Source organism: Trachemys scripta, chromosome 1 (assembly GCF_013100865.1).
Source record: "Trachemys scripta elegans isolate TJP31775 chromosome 1, CAS_Tse_1.0, whole genome shotgun sequence".
Classification (NCBI taxonomy): domain Eukaryota; kingdom Metazoa; phylum Chordata; order Testudines; family Emydidae; genus Trachemys; species Trachemys scripta.
This window is the reverse complement of record NC_048298.1, coordinates 103,551,101-103,570,436: the sequence shown is the minus strand read 5'-3', so window position 1 is coordinate 103,570,436 and position 19,336 is coordinate 103,551,101. Positions and strand designations below refer to the sequence as shown.

The following is a 19,336-nucleotide window of genomic DNA, read 5'->3' as shown; positions in this document are numbered from 1 at the left end:
TATAAGAGATAAGAAGGCCACAGGATGCATGGTCAGACTCCCACAACATGCATCTATGCATACATATATGGCCATGTGGCATGGCATAAGGGTTGTGTTAGCATGAGTTTGTGATAACTGTATTACACATGCATAGCAAAGCCACTCCCAAATGATTGCCAAATTAGCCTTTATATCAACACCACACCAAATACCAGCATGTGTTCCGTTTACCCCAGACATTTTAGAAATGTTTTAATGGTACATATTTTTATTGCTACTACAGGAGGGATTAATTTGGCCCAGTGTAATATAGATTCAAAACATGTCACGAATATATGTAGTAACCTCAGTCGAGAAGCTCACAGATCAATACATCCTGATGCCCATCTCAACAGAAATTAACATCTGCATAAAATATCTCTTTGCTCCAAGGAGTTTGTGATGGAAACAAATTGATTCATATTTGGGGCAGTCTGGATGACATGTAAAAACAACCATATAAATGGAAATAACAGGTTAGTTTGAGGATGGAATTTAAATTTACCAGTGAATGGACGTTATAATGCAATACAACTGTTTTTGCATCGTGCCTTTCATCCTAGTTGTATCACAAACTGCTTCAATACAGTGAATTGTTCTTTAAAAAAAATGATAGCATAGGTACTGATAATTTCAGAGGTACAGGCAAGCACAAGGGATGAAATCCTGGCCCTACTGAAACTCTATTGACTTCAATAGCACCAGGACTTCACTCATGATCTCTGTGTACTTGTGGTCTTGGGCCACAAAATATAAAATAATTAATGCAGCAGACTGGACTCTGGCAAAGCTGTTTAGCAGTGCATCTCATGACAACCCAAAAGCGCTGGAAGTGTCATAATAGCAAGGCACACTAATACGTCTTCTTTGAGGGTGCTTGAAAACCCAAATCTTCCATTAAGAGTTCACCACCAGAATCAGTTTTACAAGAACCATGTATGTCATTTCAAAAGTTAGTCTGGGAAATTATCTCTGACCCTCAAAGTAGTTTTGCATTTTTTTCTAATAAAAGAAGCAAACAAACATTCCGTCTGTGTACATGCATGTGTCCACTATAATAGAGGGCCAGATCTTTTCAAAAGAGGTCAACTCCCATTTGGGCATGGGCACATAAGAAACAAAGATCCTGCTTTCAGTCAAATACCCTTAGTAATAAAGCCCTAGGAGACAAAGTATATACAAAGAGAAAGTATACAAGATAGAAGCAAAATGATCTATAAAGAGAATATCTTCCCTTTGATAGAGTCATCATGGTGACAGTAGTTACTCCAGCACAAGTCCCTCATGTAATGACAGAGACTGTGCAATATCACTTACTTGTTGAAGTACTCTAAGAAGATGAGGCTAGTGGAGGTCCCTATGATGGTGGTCAATCCCCCAATGGTTGCAGCATATGAGATGCTCAAGGACAGGCACTTGCAGATCATGTGATCATGTCTGGACTGGTACTGGTATTTAGTGCTCAGGTCCAGATCTCTGGGGTTAGGAGGCAGGACAAGTATCTGAGTCTGTAAGAAGAAAGACATGCCATAAGGAGTATTAGACACTACCAACAGCCTGGCTGGGCCAGAGGGAAACTTTGAGTGCCAAGATGTCTACAGGTTACAAAGAAATAACCTGCCCGTGAAAGAGCAGGCAGCTTATTCTCCATGGGAATTAACTGGGATCAGAACTAGTGACCTGTCCAGTGACCCCAAACTGCTTGATTTGCAACCAAAATGCAGGATAAACAGTAATCAGACTTCTGATCAGAGTCTGGCCCTATTCCAGTCCTCAATGGGATCTCAACTGGATACCAGGAAACCTTTATGAGCTGGGAGGAGGAGATTCTATTATTTCAGTTTTAAGAACATATAATCCTTGAGGCATGTTAGAAGCTTCCAGGCAATGTTTGGCAGACTATCCACCCTCACACTGACTCATGAGTCATAACCTCTAATTAGCAATCTAATATTAGGAGGGGGAACGTGCAAGATAGTTAGCTGTGATAGCCTAATAGCTAAGCATTAGGTATGTCCCAGAGAGAAGTGGTAAATGAAAACATGGCTGCAAAAGGCAGCGTGACAAAAAGAAGGTTCCATAGTGGTGGCTGTCAGTGCATGGTTCTGGGAAATTAAAGTGTTATATTGAAAATAATAAGGTGCCACTCCTAGAGACCTATCACTTGTAGCGCAGGGAAGGGAGAAAGAAAAGGCTCTACGTAGGCTCAGGAAAAAGGCCTCAGCAGCAGAGAGGCTGGATTCATTTGCCATAATATAATTCTATTGCTTTGTAATGGGCTTATTTTCTATGAGGATTATGGTGCTGCTATGAGTTTATCAATCCTCCTGCACTCTGTCTCATGAAAATCCTGGTTCAAATCTGTATTAGGTCAAAACTGAAATGAGTTTAGTGGTTATAAAATAACCATTGAATGTCGGTATGAGATGGGAGAATGCTCAATGGCATTGGTAGTGCAGTAGCTTTTCTGAGGATCTGGGTATAAACCCGAGTCTCACTTCTGCTGGGCATCTGTTTGTGCATAAAAACAGTGCATACATGTAATTGAAGTCCTGCCTCAGGCATGCCCAGGATTGGAAGAAGGAAATGCAGATCAGGATTGAGGTATATTGGCAGAAGTGTCTCTGTGAGTGTGTGCTGCATGTGTGGTGGGTTGTCAGAGGACAAAGTGGAACAGCAAAACAGAAATGGAAACTGTTTAGCCATAGCATGGAATATATGATACTGAATGCATTTGGGAACAGCCTGTGAGGAGCACCTCATCAAAGAAACCAAAAAGATGTAACAGGGCTGTGAAGGGGGGGACTAAAAAAGTGGAAACCATCTGAGGAACCAGCACAGGCCTAATCGTCAAATGTTCTGAGACTGCAGAGGCAAAGATTTCATGGAAAGCTACTTACAAGGTAAGAACCTGAACCCAGGAAGAATGTGTGATACTTGTCTCCCCCAGAAGATTACCACCTCTTACCTGAGGTAGATTCTGCCCCTTGTTTGGGGGATTCACAGTTCCAATTGGGTTGGCTATCATGTGCACACCATTCATATTCTATAAGAAGGTAAATGTCCTTTGATTAGACAATACTCTCTACCTAATTCCAGAAGGCACTTAGAATTAAATTCAAGGGTGCTTTGTGAATATTTCAGGCAGAGAATCTTCCAATAAATCAACTACAATTTGTCTGAAACCTTATTCTATGTAATAAGGCAGATTAAATAAAAGTAGGTCTTTTTATCTTTAAAAAAATCTTAAAAATTAAATGGTCAGTTTAGCTCATCTCCTGTCACCATGGCAGCTTTGTGATGGTAGAATCCAACATAAACCTTGCAAGAAGCACCCGAGTCTTGATTTTATAAGGTGTAGAACGGTTAGCCACTAGAGTGCTCTAGTTGACTGAACATCCCTGACTGCAGCAGTGCCCAAATCTTGCGGAACAAAAGGCCACATTTGCTACTTGCTAGGAGCCCATGGACTACATATACTCACTAATCAATTGAGCTAATCACAGCCTCTCATGTAAGATGGAGATACGGACCACAGAAACTACAGAACCAGTGTTCCATCTTAATCTCAGGAGCTAGGCTGATAGGATCCAGCTAAAGCATGGCATGCTGTAATACATGGACTCTACCAGAACTACCTCCCATTAAAGATAGAGGAGTGTGCTTTTGATCATTCCTGCTGTACTGCTTTATAATGCAGAGCTGAGTGCTGGTCACATGGTGTAGGTACTACCTATCACAATACCTTAGTATGTACCAGGGAGCTGAAGTCAGTGGTCGTAGCACTAAAAACAAAGAAAAGAAAATATATATTTTAAATGCATGTTTCCCAGCTATCCCAAAAGGCACATGTTCAGGGTGGGTAGTGGAGCACCTGAACAAGAACTAAAATCTGCTGAAGTTGTGAAAAGTTCCATTTATTATGACATCTCAATGACATCTCAGCTAGATACATGGGAAGAATCACTTTGTTCCAAGGGTCTATCTCTAGCTCTATGATGATGGGGTTCCACCTCCATGAAACCAACAGTGTTTATGGCCAAACCTTTAATATCACTATCACAGTGGAGGGAATCACTGGAAAACCCAACACTATTAATCTATTCTATTCTGTGTAGATCCTTATACCTCCCTCATTGCCATAACATCTGAGCACCTTCCAGTAGTAACGTGACTAACATTAAAGCAACATGACTAACATCTATCTTGTGTGGCTTGTGGATCACAGCATAGTGAGATCCAGATCATTACATTAACCCCACTTAAGGTGACCAGATAGCAATTTTGGTTGGACCTATTCCTGACATAATATGTAATTAAAGATTAATCTTTAATTCCTGGAGACTCCAGGACAATCCTGGAGGGCAACCCTAACAAGTGTTAAAAATCAGGCCTGGGCGTGGTGTTAATAGGCACCTATATAAGAGAAAGCCCCAAATATGGGGACTGTCCCTATAAAATAGGGACATCTGTTACCCTAACCCCACTCCTTGCATAATCTTTTCCCTTCAAGCACATCTAAAATGTTCATTTGCAAGCTTCTGTTTGCCCTTCCTTTTGCCATTCTTATGTTCATCTCATTGCAACCTGTGTAGGTTCATATCTCCAGTAGTGATGCACAGGATTCGTTCTTACTCCTCATTGATGAAAATGACCTCCATTGAGGCTTGGCCATGTTTTTCGCTGAGACCTAAAGTAATGGGTAGAGGGATGGAGGGGAAAGAGAGAGAGAGAGAGAGAGAGAGAGACTGTCAGAGATGGGAGATGAGCTGATTTCCTTGGCTTCAATTCAGAATTGTGTCCATGAATATGCAGGAGCTAATGTAAAATGAATCCAGAAAGAATCTTCGATAAACACTTCCTTCTTTTCGGGGACCTAATGCAGTATCTTATTACTCCATATTTTCTTGTTTATTTAACTTTTGCCAATAAAGACCTAACAGTAACACACTCTATGTGACTATAGCTGTATAGCCTCAGTCTTAGATCTGAGAGACTAAGCAAGGTTGAATCTGGTCAGTACTAAGATGGAAGACCTCCATTTTTTTTTAAAGGAGGGATTTTCCCTCCCAATACAGCCCCTGCAGTGGCAAATGGGGCAAAAAAGCCCCTTAGCTGACAGGTGGAGAATTCTTCTAGCGCAAGTACTGAACTGGACAGCTATAGGATGCCCTGTGCAGGCCTTCTCACAGCCCCCAGCATAAGGGTCATGCCAGGGTTGGGTTGGGGCCATAACATAGCATGATGGAGGTTCTGTGTAGCTGCCCATAGGCCACAAGGACTGGGTTGCTGTACCTTAGATCAGCTCCCTCAGCTGTCAACTTTTATGGCAGTGGTGGTGGTGTGGGGGAAGAAGGGTTGTTTCAGACCCTGACCAGCTTAAATACACCTTTGCTTCCATGCCTCTGGGCTGTGCCTCTGTGTCCTGGAAGCTTTTCAATGATGAATGAAGACATTCCATTATTAATTCCCAGACAAAACATTACATCAAAATGGAGGTAAGGTTGAGAGTATGTTTCAGCAACAAAGGGTAAAAAACACTGCAGTGATGTTGTAAATTAGCTCAGGAACAGATGTTATTCAGAGTTAGAGTTACACTTAAAGAAATCCAAACATGTTAAGGTTTGGAAATACAGTTAAGAGACCCAAAGAACCTTAACTATGCCCTGTTGTGACAGAGAGCTCTCTCTCACACTTGTTTCATCCATGGGAATACTAGACAAGGCATAATCAGCTATTTTCCTTCTGATGCAGATGGTCCAGAACTTTCATTGTTCTCAGTGGTACTGAGTGCCTCTGCCTCTGTGAAGCATACATGGCCACTGTCTTCTCTGAGAGAAGTTGTGGCTCATTGACAGCAATGAGAGATGATGGCCATTTTGGAAACGGGGGATTTCTTTGTAACACAAAAACTTTCAGTTATGAAAACTAATGGCACAAAATGACCATTAAGCCTAAATATTCAAAAGTATCCATTGTATCCATTGCACCAGATCTACTCAATAGGTAGACTAGGAGGGTGGCGAAACTAAGTTGTGTATATTATATATATATATATATATACACACATATATATATATATATGTGTGTGTGTGTGTGTGTTCGTTCATGCAGGGAATGTAGAGGAGTGCAGGCAACTGATGTATGTGTAGGGAGGTGGAAAAGGCAGTAAGAATTTGGAGGATAAGAGGGAGGGGGGAAACTGAAGGTGTTTTGTACAGCTCCAATTAAACAAAGCAGCTGTAAACCCAGGTTAACTGGCCAGTATGCTCTGGCTGTTTTGTGCTGTTTTCAAGTTGGGTAAAGCAGCCAGAGTGTAGCAGAAAATATCACCCTCCTCCCCAAAAGTTAGAACTAAATAAACTAGTTAAGGTGGATACTTCACATATTTAAATCAATAGAGATATCACATGGGAACATTCTCTATGAACATTTTCATTTAAAAGAAACAACAACAAAAACAACCAAGGAAATTCCTAGACAAAAACTATGTTGAGAGTACATATCAGTAATTTAGGGTAAACTGCACTATACGGATGTTATAAATGTCTGAAAACTAAGCATTATCAACCCTGGAAATTCACCATTTAAACGTAAAATAATTCCAAACATGTGAGTTAGGGCACCAAAACAACCTTACCTCTGTCCTGTCACAGACTCGTCAAACTTTCCATATAGTTAGAACTCACTGAAATCTTGTGAATAAGCTACAACTTAAATCTGTCCTGTAGCGATGCCCTCACCTCAGCTTCCTTTAGCCTACTCAGGATCCTAACTCCACTTCTCCTGCCAAGCACCCCTAAGGCTATAAAATAAGCATCGCATATAAAATAAATGAAAATAGATAACACGGGCCAAATCCTCAGCTGGTGTAAATCACATAGCTCCACTGACTTCCATGGATCTATGCCCATTTACAGGAGCTGGATTCAGCCTTAAATATCTAAAAGTAAAAGGAAAATTACTCATATCATCCTCTACCTTTTGGCTCCCTCTCTTCAGAAATGGTGTTGCCTGCAGTACCGATGACCTCATGCTCCTCCTCAGCATTCACTAATTCTTGTAGCACTGCCTCCACAATTGGCATCACCATCGCTGTGGTGGAGGTATTGGAAAGCCACATGGATAAAATGGTTGTGCAGCACATAAAGCAGAGAAGTAACCTAGAACGCAGGAGAGAACAGCCCTCTTGGGACACTTTTACAACTTTTCATGTGATCCCCTTTTCTAATATTTTATTTATTATTTATTCTTTTTGCTTACAAATATATTAGATTGCATCAAGTTGAAATTCACCCCAGTGCAATACAACGCATCATTTAAGTCTCACCTATGTCCTGACTATGAATTCATTATAACATGAAAACAGGAAATTCTGCATTTCATCATGAGTATTTTGTACACATCAAACAACAGGCAAGGAGAGAACAAACAGAGGAGGCAAGAACCAAAGAAGTGTGAGAGCACAATGAACAGAGCGTACTGGTGAAGGCATAAAAGGCAAAAAGAAGAGGCAGAGAGAGAGAGGACAGGAAAATTCATAAATTTTCAGCCCATGAAAAGATCATCATAGATTGACTTAGGGCACTTGATTGGAAAAGTACAGTACATTATGGGTAATGACATCATTTGCTTTTGAAAAGCATACAGGATTAGATTTAATTAATATTTGGTCATTTATTTTTAAACTTGATGCCTGTATCCTTTAATGCTCTAAGGCAGAGGATTCACTCACATGCCTGGCTTCGCACCAGCCATCATGACCATACGCAAGGCAATCCGCTTATGTAGGTTCCACTTTTCAACAGAAGCTGCCACACAAATCACCCCCATGAGGAGCAAAGTTGTGTTCTTGAAATACTCTGCAGCCACCTGCAGGAAAGGCAAGCGGGAGATAAGCAATCACAGAGTGAAAGTTACTTGCAGAGAGCATGCTGGGAAGGTGAAGACGCTTATATTACTTGTTTCCAAGCAGGGAACATGCTGGCAAGGTGGAAGAACTGGAGAACCTATGAGTCAAAATACCATATCTTAATTTTCTTTCTTCTGGTGTTTATAAATTAAAATATGTCTCATGCCACCTGTCACTAGGTTTCTCAATTTTGGAGAGACTGAGAGAAGTTGAGAGAAGTCGTGATTCTCTCTTACTTCTGTGAACAGGGTTTGCTTTGTAATGTGTTAAATGTTCTGATTAGACCCAAACTAAAACATCTCCTACTGATTCCCACTATAGGTATAAACGTGGCAGTTTCTGAAGTGCTCACTCAACCTGGGGATTTTACTGTCTACCCACTTAATTCTGTTTAATCATAAGGAAAGCCAGGGCTAAAATGCAACCACAGAAAAGCCCCCAGAGACATGTTGACTCTACCCAACCAGGTAAAGATTGAAATGTTGGTGTGTAATGGCCACTGATCATGCACGTGTGTGTTTGTGTGTGTGAGAGAGAGAAAGAGAGCGCACAAAAATCAGCAGCTATTTTACTAAAAAAAATTACACTGAAAATGCCATTGCTTTTTGAAGAATTTTCCGGAAATTTTGGGACAAATTTCCATCACCAAAGTGTAAAACAGAACAGGATTTAATCATGATTTCATAGCAAATCTCCATGCAAATTTAACTATGGAGTCACTACCAATGCCTGTATAATAAACATCAACCCGCTGCTCTGACACAGACTCTCTCAGTGACCCTGGGTAAGATATTTAGAGCCAAATTGTGGCCTCATTTCTCCCTGAAAAGTCACAAAGGAAGCCTGTGGCAGGAAACTGAACCTAGGTCTCCAGAGTGCTAAACTAGTACCCTAACCACTGGACCATCCTGCCTCTCCATAGTTAAAAAAAAAAGGAAGTAAGGATGCCTAGGCGCTATTCCTGACAGCCACAGATTTGCTGGGTTAAGTCCCTAAAGTCTAAATTTTCAAAATTAGTTACCTGAAGTTAAGCATCTAAATTCATATTTCAGCATGTAAATAGGTGGGTCTGGTTTTCAGATGTGCTGTGCAACTGCAGCTCCTGCTGCCATAAGCGCCGACTTCCCTTCTGCCCCGTGGGTGCTTGACCCCCGACCACCACCCCTGGCCCCGCCCCTGTACCAATTCCTTCCCCTTCCCCCAAGTCCCCACCCCTGCCCCACCTCTTTACTGCCTCCTCTGCCGAGTGCGCCGCGTCTCCACTCTTCCCCCTCTCTCCCGGAAAGTCCTAAGCGCCTCCAAACAGCTGTTAGGCAGCAGGTGGGAAGCGCTGGGAGAGGGAGGAGCGGGGATCCGGCATGCTCAGGAGAGGAGGAGATGAGGAGGGGGTGGGGGGAACTTGGCTGCCGGTGGGTGCGGAGCACCCGCAAATTTTCCCAGTGGTGCTCCAGCCCCGCAGAACTCATGGAGTTGGCAACTGTGCCTGCTGCTAGTTCAAGAAAGTCAAAGGACTCTTCCACACTTGAACAAAGGGCGTATTTTTAAAATGTGATCACTAATACAGACAGAGCAATTTGTAGTTTTAACATGTTAGCTAGTTGAGGTGAAGGATTCACAGGAAAGGGTTTACAAGGACCAGCTAACAGTTAATACTACAACTTTCCCTGTCTACACTGGGATTTTAAATGCTTTAGCAATCACCTATCAGCTACCACACTTTAAAATCACTCTTATTTTCCTTGTGGAGATGATCCCAAAGAAGTAATATTTAAAAAAGTAGGTACACATTTAACCCGACACCCAACTATGTATTTAACTAAATGTAGGGTTAGGGTTTGAAACCACTGGGTTAAATGCTGACCCCATTGAAATCAATGGGAGCCTGGCCATTGACTTCAATGGGGTCAAGATTTCTATCATATGTTATTAAAAATTATTTATTTTTATTTAAGAAATTCCCATGGTGACTAAAAAGGATTTGGCCATCATGGTTAAGTGTTTGCCAGAAACTGTTAAATATCACCTCTTTGGCTTTCTTTCACTACTTTCTGCCTCATTAACTTTTTTTTCCCCCTAGCACCCTGTCCAGCATTTTTTTAATAAAAAAGTTCTTAGACTGAATGAAAGGAATCTATCGAACTAGCAGCACAAAGACTCAATTGTTTCCCTTTATCCCTTTTACAGTATTTTTGAGAAACAGATGAATATAACACACACACGCACATGGCCCTGTGAGCAATATTTGTTGTAAACTGTGTGGCAAGAACCTCTGTTCTGTGTCACTCCAGTGCAGCAGACTGGAAATTTTGCAACAGTTTCAGCTTATGTTTTTGTTTATTTTTAATTTAAGTTTTCATTTTATTTTTGATAAATGAATAAAGCAGTCTGTCGAGTATTCCTGTGGTTATTTAAATTAAATATTAAATTCAATTGGGAGCATGCTGCCCATACATTTTCAATCTGCAGCATGCTGCAGAATTTTGTACTGAAAACATGTAGCTGTTTAGAAGTTAGGGGAAAATGAAGGGCCTTGCAATTGAATAGGGCACAGCTGGAGTTTTGGCACTTGGGAACAAGTAAGAGGCAGGTTGAGCTTGTGTAACAAGTGCAAAATATAACCTTGTAATCTAATTATGTAATTTTCCATGTCAACACAGTTAGCCATTTCACTGCTGATCACCAGGGCACGCTGCTGATCGCCAGGGCACTTCACACCTTGCAGAGCAGTTTCAGGCTGTCTGTACACTTCACTGTACCAGTTTACATTCAGGCCTTGTATTACATTTAGATTAAATCTACGCTCCGAGTGAGGAGTATGACTTCCTGGCTTCTATACACATTGTTCATGTAGATAAGCCGTGTGCTTCCTGCTCTAATAAGCTGACTATGACCTTCATACCGAGAACAATAACAAAAGAAAAACTCTATAAAGAATGTAGATAGCATGAATGAAAGTCCCTAGTCCCATAATTCAAGATAACTAATGAAAATTAAAGGAAGAAAATTCAAAATTGATCCAAGGGAATACTTTTTTTCTCGCAACACACACAGCTTGTGGAACTCATTGGCACAAGATATCAATCACTGAGGTCGAGCTTAGCTGGATTTGTGAAACAGATCAGACATTTATATAGATAAGAATAGTTAGTTATAATATCAGAGGGGTAGCCGTGTTAGTCTGGATCTGTAAAAAGCGACAAAGAGTCCTGTGGCACCTTATAGAGTAACAGAAGTCTATAGACCTGGTAGTCTATAAGGTGCCACAGGACTCTTTGTCGCTAGTTATAATAATAAATATTAATATCAGTCATGCATATCCTCCTGCTTCAGAGATCAGACAGCCTCTAAGTATTGGGGTTCAGGAGGAAATTTTCCTTGGGAAAGAGTTATTCCATAGTTACCTTTTGCAAGGTTTCTGCCACCTTCCTCTGAAGCAGCTGATACTGAGAATTGTTGGTGATAGAACACTGGACTAGATGGACAAATCATCTGATTCAGTGTGGCCATTCCTATATTTCTATGTGATGGAATGCACCTCTGTATTCACATCCTATACACCAGGGATGGACAAACTTATTGACTCTCCGAGCTGCATAGAACAATCTTCAGAAGTTCAAGAGCTGGGGTATGCCTGCTGGGGCTCAATTCTTTAACCCTGTGGTGGGGTGGCGGGCTGCGAGGCTAAGGGCTTCTAGCCTCCCACATCCTCCCACGGGGCAGAAGCCCCAAGTTCCCTCAGACAGTCTGGTTGTCAGAGAATGGGGGGAGGGACTCCGTGAGTCACACTTTAACTGTAAAAGAGTCGCATGTGGCTTATAAGCTGCAGATTGGCCACCCCTGCTATACACTATTGTAATAATATTTGTGTAAAATATGCCTTGTCAGGTATCATTTGAAAACTAATAACTTGCTGGTCAATAATTTCATGATCAAATTTATGTAACAACATTATATTCACAGTTATGAACATAAGCTGAAATCATGACTGAAGTATGTTTATCGGACAAGTCTGGGAAGTGGGTAAACCTCTTTCTCAAAGACAAAGGAAAAACTGAACCCACAGCCAGGTGTCATCAAAGCTGATGGGCCATAACCTATCAAGTGGCCATTCTTTGGCAAGGAAAAGGGGCAGGAACAAATAGGTCTGCATCTTAGCAAACAGCAGCAAAATAATCCCCCTCCCTACCAGACTCCGTGTCTCCTTGCTCTCAGCTGGAAAGAACTTTATCTAGGGGTCCCTCTCAGGAAGATGCATTTCAAAGGGTGATTGAACTATAAAAGTGAGGGGGGGAAAGCACGCCAAGTTCTCTCTCCCTATTCATCTCTCTTTGCCACCTAACACAACAAATGGACTTATGGAATTTGGGAACAGATCCTGGCCTAAGAGTTTAGTCAGCAAAGCACTGAAAACATGTAAGAACTTCACCTTGAACCAAGTCTATTTTCTTAAGTTTAGAAAGCATTTTATCTTTATTTTTCTTGTAATCGTTTCTAACTTTAGTGCCTTATTACTTCTTGTACTCACTTAAAATCTATTTTTATAGTTAAATAAACTCATTTTATTCTTTAATTAAAACTAATCCAGTGTTGTGAATTATTTGGGTAACTTCATTTAAGGTAACAAACTGTTGTGTGTGGATCTCCTTTGCAGGGCATCAGACCTAATATATCTGGACTGTCCAGGAGAGGGCTGGACAGTGCAGAACACATGTTTTGGGGGGAAATTCAGGACTGGGAGTATATTGGGGTCACCCTGCAAATAGTAACCCAGGCTCGTGGAAGCCAGGGTGTGGCTGGTCTCCGCTGACAAGCTGCCAGGGTCAGAGCTGATGGACCAGGTCTATGGCTATACAAAGACACTGCGTGTGTGACCTGAATGCTGGCAAGCTAATTGTGAGTGATCCAAGTTGGAAGCTACAGCAGCACTGTGAGACACCCAAGATTGCAGGGCAGGGGTGACATAGCTCCACATCGGTCTAGATTGCACCCCAGAATGTCATACTATGTTCCTTCTATAAGCTAATGGTTGGCCTACTTTTTACATGTTTAGGACACTTAGCACCCTGTTATCCCTGTTGCCCTCCTGAATTGTTTGTTGCAAACGATTAACAGAGTAAGAAGAAGTGATTCAAAAGTACACTTTGAGCTACCTCACTGGACTTCATGACTCCGAAGAGAGGATAGAGGAAAGCAGGAACTAGGGCTGCAGCTCCGAGCGGTACCGCTTCTGAGACCCAGTACACAGCTGTCACTATCAGCACATAGGCACATGAGGCTTCCTGTAGGGAGAAATCACTGAGGTTAGACATCGCTGAAATCACCTCTGCTGCATCAGCCTTTGCAAATGTGTCCACAGAGAGGGCCCAGTCACAGGTGATTAGATTACACCATGGTCCATGGGGACCATATTATGGGGACTTCCCAAAGAGCCAGTTAGCTGGGACTAAATTGTGGGCTACCACTAGAGGATTGAAGAAATTCTAAAAGAGAAGGATGCTACTAAGAGTTTAAGGACTATACGGGTGACAAGTTAGAAATGGATTAGGAAAACAATTGGGGTAAAAAGAAGAGCATAAAGAGTGACAATTAAAGAGGTTACACAGTTTCTTAAGTTACTTCAATTTTAAATATACAATTCTGAAGCCAAATCAAGAATTTATTTTTATTGAATGGTCACTTCAAATTGCTACCAATTAAACCACAATCCTCTGAGTCTCAAGACTTCCCATTTCCCAAATGCATGCTTCATAATCCACAAATATTAAAGTTAGTCTTTGATCTCATCCACTCTAACCCAATCTAGTCTAGACACTCCAATTGCTTTTTCTTGCCTGTAGTGACATTGTAACTGTGATAAATTTTTGTACAAGAATGAGAGAAAATGTCTTTCCTAATTCAACCAGATTCCAGACTATAGAATAGTGAAACCTTCTGATGGAAAGTTTAGCCTCCGAACCAGTGTTGTATTAAGGTTAAGAACCAAACAAAATATACATGTGTGTTATGCAATTGTAATAGTTCCTGTGTGGTCCAGAATTTCCAATGAAATTATATAGCTGGAGCACAGCAATCTGAATCTGTATTTGTCTAACGGCAGCTTGGGTACTCCTAGTTTATATTATTTAATTAAACTGTTGTTTTTACTATTTATATTTCAGTTACTTTAATGTTCTTTGTTATTTGAATTGTGAATGTTTAATGTCATTTTCAGAAATAAGGATTAAAGTCAGGTCAATGACAACTAATTTAAACCTAGGCCGCTGAAAAGAGCTGGCTGAAGTTTTTAAACAAATAGAAGCTATGACAGATACTAATTTGTGTAAACATTTTCTTTGGGTTGAGTTCTGGATGGTATTATATGCTGAACTACAGAAAAGAAACAGTTGAGTGTGGATCCTAGAGCCCAGGGAGTACTGTCAACAGATATTCACAAACATTGATTTGAATAAAAACGAATTAATTTAAAGGGTATTCAAGTCCCCTGTGATTTGCTCTCTGTTTCTTTTTCTGCAGTAATTTTTGTACACAATACTTCACTGGTGGAAAAGGTAAGTGTTAGAAATACCCGTCAATTGGCACAAGAAGACTTCACGTGGCTTCCTGAAAACTCTTTGTTGTTTTGGGAATCATCTAGTCCAGGAGTAGGAACAAATCACACAGCTCAAGCAGGAAATTATGAGTAGTGAACACTCAAAGCAACAGTCTGTGATTATTTAATAAGAAATCCATAGGGTGACATATTTTCATACAAACCATCCAATGGATAATTTTCAATAATGAATAATGGTAAGATTCTTAGCTGGTGTAAATGTTCATAGCTCCTTTAACTTCCACAGAGCTGTCAATTTATACCAGCTAAGGTGAAAATTGACATCTGCTTGAAGATAATTCATGAACAGAAAAAGAGGCTAAATTTGTTTAGTTGTTAGCAGTAAATATTCCCAGAACTCTAAGCATAACTCACTGAGACTCAGACGATAGAGACTCAGTGATAGAGAGTGAAGAGACATACGTCTGTTTGAAAAATAAGCTGGAAGACTACAGTAAATTATCCAGGTTGCCTAGAAAAGGTACTTGCATGGTGTTACACCAGCTATCTCCGTTGCTAGAAATGTACACTTATCAAATTGTTGCCAATTCTGTCTATACCAGAACTTTGGATAGCAATGACTTCTGTAAGATTAAGGAATGGTGTGGTTTTTCCTTTTCCTTTATATCTCTACACATCACAAATTTCTGTTTTAATTTTTGAGCGTGAGTTTGTAGCTCATGAGAGTGATCGTTTTGGCTAGAGCTAGCCATCATAAAGGTCCCCAAACACTGATTTGACCACCCCCTCTTGCCACATACTCACTGATCTCAAAATCTGACACACAGACACACACACGCATACACACACACGTTGGAATTTCAGAAAAACAGAGAGTGATCTCAGAAGCACTCTCTCTCTCTCTGCCTCCCCACACATGGATCTCAAACTCTTGGAACAAGGCCACAAAGTAAGTTATAGAAAGGGGCACCCTTAACTCTATGTGTCCTGGTGGTTGTAGATTTGCACTGAAGCAAGCATTTGCTACTTTTGTTTCTTCAAATTCTGAAGGGCAGGATAGCAGCAGGAAACCTAGGATTAACTTTAGAAAAAATAATGAAGATGCCGAGGCGGGAGTGGGGATATCTGGGAGTGAAGGAAGGGTAACATACAGTTTATGACATTCGTAACAGATTCTTTAAAATAATATAGTGAAATGTCTAGAGATTGGAGCTAGCCTGAAATTTTCTTTTTTAGACTGTGCCAAAGTCAGACAAAATTCCATTGAATTTAATGAAGTATGCACCTGGGATATGGCTCACTGCAATTATTAGCTATTTAGACAGATGGAAGGTATCCTTATTCACATGGCAATCATCTTGCTTGTTTCTCTTTTCAAAACTAAAACATGAATAATGAGGTCCAAATCTACAAACCACATGGAAACATACATTTGAATTATTTGATGTACAAGTTTATGAATTTGAAGTGCTCACACAATAAAAATAAATTCTGGATTGGCTTCAAAATCTTATATTTAAAAAGCCGTGCAACCTCTTAATCCTACACAAAATGAAGAGTAAACTGATAGAACACAGGTTGTGTGGTGCAGAGAATTAATCCACTTTCTGTAATCTATGGAGACAAGCTAAATGTAGTCTAGGCCAGAGTCACATGGTTAATCAAGTTAATGACATTAACCTAGGAGTCAATGGCCTGTCAACCACATCACCAAATACTTTTAGACTTCATAGTCAATTTTCAAGAGAGACGGAGGAGTAGGGTCACATTCACAGTCTGCGTGTGGCTTGGCGCCATCCCTGCGGCATGCCCCCTCCTGGCACAACATGGTGCTGCAGGCATGCCACCTAGGGTTGCCACCATAGGTGCTGGAACTAGTGGTTCTGGGGGTGCTGCTACACCTCCCAGCTTGAAGTGGTTTCCATCATATATAGGGTTTATAGTTTGGTTCAATGGCTCTCAGCATCCCCGCTATACAAATTGTTCCAGCACCCCGGTTGCCCCCTGTGCAGGTTTTCCCAGGATCATCCTTTTCTTGAGTTAGCTGTCCTGGGAAAGCTGTATGGTGCCCAGTACACACTGCCAGCTGTCCAGTTTCATGGGCTCAGGCTCATCCTAGATGTCCCATTGTTGTTTTTACCTCAGAAGTAGCAACCCTAATGTCACCCTCAGCCCCCCCTTGCTTCTCCCAACTAACTTGTTCACATCCTGAAGTCATATTCCCCTGTCCAGTTTATTGAGTCTTTATAAATATAGAGTTTCCTTTGGTCTCTCAGGTTCAAATCCTTCTCTCTGGTTAAAGGATTCCACAGCCCTCCTTTGTGGGGCTGTGCAGTGCTTCTCCCTTGGTAAGGGACTTCATAGCCCTCCTGCAATGGTTCAAGTCATCTTCACCAGCCCACCAGCAGGCAGGTTCTAGCATTGCTGCTCATCACCTCAATTCTCCTGGCTCTTCAGAGGCTTCTGTTTTTATCACTACCCCACAAGGCATGATTTTAGCCACACAACCTGCCTGTCATTGGACTGATTTTCTCCACCTAGGGAAGTGAGCTAAGTGTGTCATAGTTGAGTATAGACCCAGCATCCCTTAAAAGACCAGTCACCCTTTGACACAGTCTCACTGAAAAGCTCACAAAAGCCCACATGAAAAGACTTTCAGTGACTTCAATGTGCTTTGGATCAGGCCTATAGATTTAGTGGGGGCAGAATTGCAGCCTTGGAAAAACTGTCATAAATCAAGTCAAGTCATAAATCAAGTGTCCAGCTGTTCTGCATGTTGATATTGATTCCCATCTGTGACATGGCAGTGACAGGAGTCCAAATGTTGGGCAAAGATACAAAAGGATGATGGCAAGAAAAAAGTAGTACAAGATACTTACATTAAACACTAAGAACATTTTTATAGGTTTATTTATTTTTCTCTCTGTTGCTTATCATTCTATTTAGAAGCCTGAAAAAAAATTCTGCTGGCAACTTTCTCCCTTCCCATTTAACATATATTGTCTCTTTCCATATGTTTGTCATAGGACATGAAATTAACACAACTCTATTTGTTTTCTCCCTAGTTAGTGCACCCCCATCATTGACAACAAGAGCAATATAGACTTATATATGATACAGTGTATGAACCTGCACTCAGAGCCCCCGGGAGCCATTTAACATATTTCTGGAATGTTTATTAGTTAACTTCTGCTGCAGAACAAAAGCACTGAGTTTGTGTAGGTCCTACATGAGAAACAGTGACCATTTAAAAATAAATCTTGGTGGAACTAAGAGTGTTTTACTTTGCTTACAGTAAATATGTAAAATCTTTGCCAAAAATAATTTTAATCAGATAATATGTTGATCCTAAACTACTTCCCCTTTCAAAAGTACGTGATATACTTTTTAAACACATAAATGAAGAAGAGCTCTGTGTGGCTTGAAAGGTTGCCTCTCTCACCAACCAAAGTTGGTCCAATAAAAGATATTACCTCACCCACCTTGTCTCTCTACTTTCCTGGGATTGAGACAGCTACAACTACATTGCATATTTCTCTAACCCTTTTTTTGTGAGGTAAATAATGTACAATAGTAAAAATGGGGCAATGCACAGTTTATGTGGGCTGGAGGAAAAGTTGAATCTGTTACGAGAGAGAGAGAGAGGGAGGATGGGCACTGTTGCTTTTTTCTTCCTAAGAACAAGTGTGTCCTCAATTTCCAAACAAAAACAAAATAAAGTCCATTTTGAAAAGGCAGAAAACTGAGCAGTAAATGCTTGGGGAGAAAAGTGTTCACAATAACTGCTGTATGATAATCTCTTCTAAAGACTTAATCAGCTTCTGTAGCAGCTTGGGCTATTTATTCTGCAAGTGCTTTAAGAGGGCTTGTTTCTATGAGAAACCATGCTAATCTCTTCTATTTAACTTTTATTTATTTATTTATTTATTCATTGGTAACCAGAGTGACTAAGTACTGAAGTGGGGTTGTGTCTAGTGAAGTGTTGACTGTTCCACCCCATCCCTTCTCACACAGCCCAAAGGGGGTGCAAAATCCATAGCGACAGAGGGGCCTGGAACAGGGAGCAGGGAAGCAGAATGCAGTGGAGTGGGATCTATATAGAAAGGCTTTGGTGAAATGACTCTGCTTCCACCAACGCCATCTCAATTAGCCCCTGTGGCAGAAGAAAGGCGGGACTGTAGGCAGCCATGTTACAATCCCTGACTAAAGATAATGATTAAATTTTTCATCGTTGTAGAATCTTCCATTTTAGGATTTCAAAGCATGAGTGAAGTCACCTCCCTCCAGCCATATGAGGCAGGAAGGCATTTACTAGTTATATAGATGGGGAAAATGAGGCAAGATTTTTAAAAGTGACAGGTAAATTGGGAGCACGGGTTTTTTGAGTGCCCAACTTGAAAGAGCTTGAAAAGGCCTGATTGTCAGAAGGTGGGGGCTCAGCACTTACTGAAAGCCAGGTCCCTTTCAAGTTGGGTACCCAAACTCAAGAGAGTCTTGAAAAATCTTGGACTTACCCAAAATCATACAGTGATTCAGTGGCAGGAATGAAAACCAAATCTCAATCCTCATTCCTGTGCTTTTCCCATCACCCTATATGTTTCCTCTCTTTAATTCAAATAAGACTAATATAAACCAAAGTACACAATCTTTGGCCATGTTCTTTGAATCCTAGTCTGTCCCCCTGGCACACTGTGTTGTCTGTTTACTGCACCCAGCACCTCCTGCTCTTCTTGGAGAGGAAGGGCTACGTACGAGTGAATGGATTCAGTGGGGCAGTGGGTCTGGCAGCATGAGGTGAGGGGGTGTAATTCATATAACCAAATGTTATTCCCAGTGTTGGACTGATACTGTCA

The 19,336-nt window shown here is 41.0% G+C and overlaps 1 protein-coding gene across 1 annotated transcript in view; it reads right to left on the bottom strand.

Moving 5' to 3' along the window:
* The window catches only part of SLC13A4 (solute carrier family 13 member 4), a 35,774-nt gene that overhangs the window by 14,183 nt on the left and 2,255 nt on the right, over window positions 1-19,336 (bottom strand). The window contains exons 2-8 of the mRNA XM_034779883.1: window positions 13,084-13,212; window positions 7,757-7,893; window positions 7,003-7,184; window positions 4,657-4,711; window positions 3,767-3,806; window positions 2,990-3,067; window positions 1,339-1,529 (exon numbers count right to left, since the gene is read on the bottom strand). Of these exons, the coding sequence (XP_034635774.1) occupies window positions 1,339-1,529; window positions 2,990-3,067; window positions 3,767-3,806; window positions 4,657-4,711; window positions 7,003-7,184; window positions 7,757-7,893; window positions 13,084-13,212 (812 nt within the window). The remainder of the gene's footprint in view (window positions 1-1,338; window positions 1,530-2,989; window positions 3,068-3,766; window positions 3,807-4,656; window positions 4,712-7,002; window positions 7,185-7,756; window positions 7,894-13,083; window positions 13,213-19,336) is intronic.